Consider the following 5,000-nt stretch of genomic DNA (forward strand, 5'->3'; position numbering starts at 1 on the left):
GGATCCTCGGGCTGCCTGTGCTGCGGGACCGCGTCGAGGCCCTGGAGGCGCAGGTCAACGGGTCGGACTTCTCGGACTCTTCGGGGACTCTGTTGTTTGTATTATTATCATTATCATAGTTGTTTGTATTATTATCATTATCATAGTTGTTTGTATTATTATCATTATCATAGTTGTTTGTATTATTATCATTATCATAGTTGTTTGTATTATTATCATTATCATAGTTGTTTGTATTATTATCATTATCATAGTTGTTTGTATTATTATCATTATCATCGTTGTTTGTATTATTATCATTATCATAGTTGTTTGTATTATTATCATTATCATAGTTGTTTGTATTATTATCATTATCATCGTTGTTTGTATTATTGTCATTATCATCGTTGTTTGTATTATTATCATTATCATCGTTGTTTGTATTATTATCATTATCATAGTTGTTTGTATTATTATCATTATCATCGTTGTTTGTATTATTATCATTATCATAGTTGTTTGTATTATTATCATTATCATCGTTGTTTGTATTATTATCATTATCATAGTTGTTTGTATTATTATCATTATCATCGTTGTTTGTATTATTGTCATTATCATCGTTGTTTGTATTATTATCATTATCATCGTTGTTTGTATTATTATCATTATCATCGTTGTTTGTATTATTATCATTATCATAGTTGTTTGTATTATTATAATTATCATCGTTGTTTGTATTATTATCATTATCATAGTTGTTTGTATTATTATCATTATCCTCGTTGTTTGTATTATTGTCATTATCATAGTTGTTTGTATTATTATCATTATCATCGTTGTTTGTATTATTGTCATTATCATCGTTGTTTGTATTATTATTATTATCATCGTTGTTTGTATTATTATCATTATCATCGTTGTTTGTATTATTATCATTATCATCGTTGTTTGTATTATTATCATTATCATCGTTGTTTGTATTATTATCATTATCATAGTTGTTTGTATTATTATCATTATCATCGTTGTTTGTATTATTGTCATTATCATCGTTGTTTGTATTATTATCATTATCATCGTTGTTTGTATTATTATCATTATCATCGTTGTTTGTATTATTATCATTATCATCGTTGTTTGTATTATTGTCATTATCATCGTTGTTTGTATTATTATCATTATCATCGTTGTTTGTATTATTATCATTATCATCGTTGTTTGTATTATTATCATTATCATCGTTGTTTGTATTATTATCATTATCATCGTTGTTTGTATTATTATCATTATCATCGTTGTTTGTATTATTATCATTATCATAGTTGTTTGTATTATCATTATTATCATCGTTGTTTGCATTATTATCATTATCATAATTGTTTGTATTATTATCATCATAATCGTTGTTTGTATTATTATCATTATCATAGTTGTTTGTATTATTATCATTATCATAGTTGTTTGTATTATTATCATTATCATAGTTGTTTGTATTATTATCATTATCATAGTTGTTTGTATTATTATCATTATCATAGTTGTTTGTATTATTATCATTATCATAGTTGTTTGTATTATTATCATTATCATCGTTGTTTGTATTATTATCATTATCATAGTTGTTTGTATTATTATCATTATCATAGTTGTTTGTATTATTATCATTATCATAGTTGTTTGTATTATTATCATTATCATAGTTGTTTGTATTATTATCATTATCATAGTTGTTTGTATTATTATCATTATCATAGTTGTTTGTATTATTATCATTATCATAGTTGTTTGTATTATTATCATTATCATCGTTGTTTGTATTATTATCATTATCATAGTTGTTTGTATTATTATCATTATCATAGTTGTTTGTATTATTATCATTATCATAGTTGTTTGTATTATTATCATTATCATAGTTGTTTGTATTATTATCATTATCATAGTTGTTTGTATTATTATCATTATCATAGTTGTTTGTATTATTATCATTATCATAGTTGTTTGTATTATTATCATTATCATCGTTGTTTGTATTATTATCATTATCATCGTTGTTTGTATTATTATCATTATCATAGTTGTTTGTATTATTATCATTATCATCGTTGTTTGTATTATTATCATTATCATAGTTGTTTGTATTATTATCATTATCATCGTTGTTTGTATTATTGTCATTATCATCGTTGTTTGTATTATTATCATTATCATCGTTGTTTGTATTATTATCATTATCATAGTTGTTTGTATTATTATCATTATCATCGTTGTTTGTATTATTATCATTATCATAGTTGTTTGTATTATTATCATTATCATAGTTGTTTGTATTATTATCATTATCATCGTTGTTTGTATTATTATCATTATCATCGTTGTTTGTATTATTATCATTATCATAGTTGTTTGTATTATTATCATTATCATCGTTGTTTGTATTATTATCATTATCATAGTTGTTTGTATTATTATCATTATCATAGTTGTTTGTATTATTATCATTATCATCGTTGTTTGTATTATTATCATTATCATAGTTGTTTGTATTATTATCATTATCATCGTTGTTTGTATTATTATCATTATCATCGTTGTTTGTATTATTATCATTATCATAGTTGTTTGTATTATTATCATTATCATCGTTGTTTGTATTATTATCATTATCATAGTTGTTTGTATTATTATCATTATCATCGTTGTTTGTATTATTGTCATTATCATAGTTGTTTGTATTATTATCAATATCATCGTCATTATTATCATTATCATCGTTGTTTGTATTATTATCATTATCATAGTTGTTTGTATTATTATCATTATCATCGTTGTTTGTATTATTATCATTATCATAGTTGTTTGTATTATTATCATTATCATCGTTGTTTGTATTATTGTCATTATCATCATTATCATCATGATCATCATTGCTATTGTTGTTGCTCTTTTTTTATCATTGATGTTATAATTATCATCGTTATAATTATCATTATCATCATCATCATCATCAGAATCATTATCATTATTATTGTTATTGTTTTTATCATTCATTTCATTGCTATTATTATCGCTATTAACATTATCATTATTATCATCGATATCATTATGATTATCATCATCGATATCATTATGATTATCATTATTATTAGCATCACTATTATTATCATTTGGTAGATCAAATATCATTAAATATAATGTCTAACTCTTGATCAAATTCAGTTTGTACTTATTGTTTTCCATAGCATAAAGATCTTTCCAAATTCAACCCAACGGATGTTTATATACCCCCTTCATTTCCTTTTACTTTTATTTCGCGCTTATTGTCTACACCCTCCCGTCCTGGTCTTTTGACTCACTCCTCCCCTTTTCTTCAGCACCCCACACCACCCCGCTCCCCCCCCCCCCCCATCCCCCTCCCCTCTCCCAACCCCACCCACCCGCCCCGCTTTCCACCCCCCCTCCCCGTTTTGCCTATGCCCATGCCTCTTCCTAATGCGCACGCTTCCTTCACATCTACGTAGGGTTGTTGAGAAAGTAAGCCCGGAGGGAGGGAGGAAGGCTAGGGGAACAGCATCCATCCGCGCTGTGCGTTGCGGGGGAACTTGGTTTGTGGAAACGATTTCAGTGGCCACTTTCGTACCGCACCGCTGTTTTCTTTTCTCTGGTCACGTGCGTTCAACCTTTGGTAACCTCGTGGGGTTTCACATGTGGTCCCTGTCCTTCGGGTAAGGCATTCCGGGAATATTGTTGTTGATATTGTTGTTTTGAGTGTTGTTGTTGTTGTTGTTGTTTTTGTTTTTGTTGTTGCCCTGGTAGCTGGAGGATCGTTTTTTGAAGGTTTCCTGTTCTACTTCTTGGTTTCGTAAGTATGATTTTCATCTAATTTTATGGGCTCTGTTAGGATTATTTTGACTGATCACTCGTGCATTCTTCGATTTAAAAAAAACTAGAAATATCATGACCTTACTCTATAAATGTACAAACGTGTTATAAGACATATACAAATTCACGCAAGCATAATCTACAAGGAAATATTTTTTTTATAAATCTACGGTTCCACCCCACACGATTTCACATACGCTTATATCTCCATGTTTATAACCCGTTCCTTGTGCCATCCCCAAAGGCTACACCGGCGACGGCTATCAGTGCCAAGACGTGGATGAGTGCCTCGTTAACAATGGAGGCTGTTCTCCCTACAGTGTATGTCACAATACAGTGGTGAGTGTCTTGTATGGCAATTGTTTATCTTATATATTACATATATATAGTGGAAATGTGAATAGACTAATGCCTCTTCTTCTTTTAAGGCAAATGAGTATTTTTTTTCATGCGCATACAAAAATGGAATATATGTTGTTGTTTTCTAGAAAGTATTTACTGTTTGTTTTCAGTTTTCAGATGGTTAAATTAATTTCTTATTGATTTTTTTACGCTAAGATGCACTCCACACACACATACACACACATACACACACACACAACATAACAACTACAATGTTTTACACACACACACACACCAGCATATATGAATATGATTTATATATATAGATTATATATATGATACGCAATTTATATATATTATATATATATATATTATATATATATTACTATATATATATTATAAATATTTATATATATATATATATTATATCGTATTTATGAATATCTGCATATATATTCTTTATATATATATCTATATATATATATTATATCAATATATATATATATATATTCATATATATATATATTATGTTGTATATATGTATATATATACTATATATGTATATATCGATATATATATATATATATATCTATTCATATATAGTATATGTTTATATATATATATATATATATATATATAATTGTATTATATATATATATATATATATATAATATATATATATAATCTCATATATATATATATTATATATATGTTTAATATATATATCTAATATATCTCAATATATATATATGTATCTATATATTTACCTATATTATGATATATATACATAC

General features: G+C 26.3%; 1 protein-coding gene across 1 annotated transcript in view; it reads left to right on the forward strand.

Annotated features, from left to right (window-relative positions):
• LOC122264806 (cubilin-like) overlaps nt 1-5,000 on the forward strand; it is a 259,836-nt gene that overhangs the window by 181,189 nt on the left and 73,647 nt on the right. Inside the window, exons 6-8 of the mRNA XM_086543696.1 lie at nt 1-98; nt 3,611-3,710; nt 4,112-4,206. The exon at nt 1-98 is cut by the window's left edge and continues 85 nt beyond it. Coding sequence (XP_086399822.1) covers nt 1-98; nt 3,611-3,710; nt 4,112-4,206 — 293 coding nt within the window. The remainder of the gene's footprint in view (nt 99-3,610; nt 3,711-4,111; nt 4,207-5,000) is intronic.

The sequence above is a fragment of the Penaeus japonicus genome, unplaced genomic scaffold (assembly GCF_977035675.1).
Source record: "Penaeus japonicus unplaced genomic scaffold, GWHDUDI00000001_assembly GWHDUDI00000014, whole genome shotgun sequence".
Lineage (NCBI taxonomy): Eukaryota > Metazoa > Arthropoda > Malacostraca > Decapoda > Penaeidae > Penaeus > Penaeus japonicus.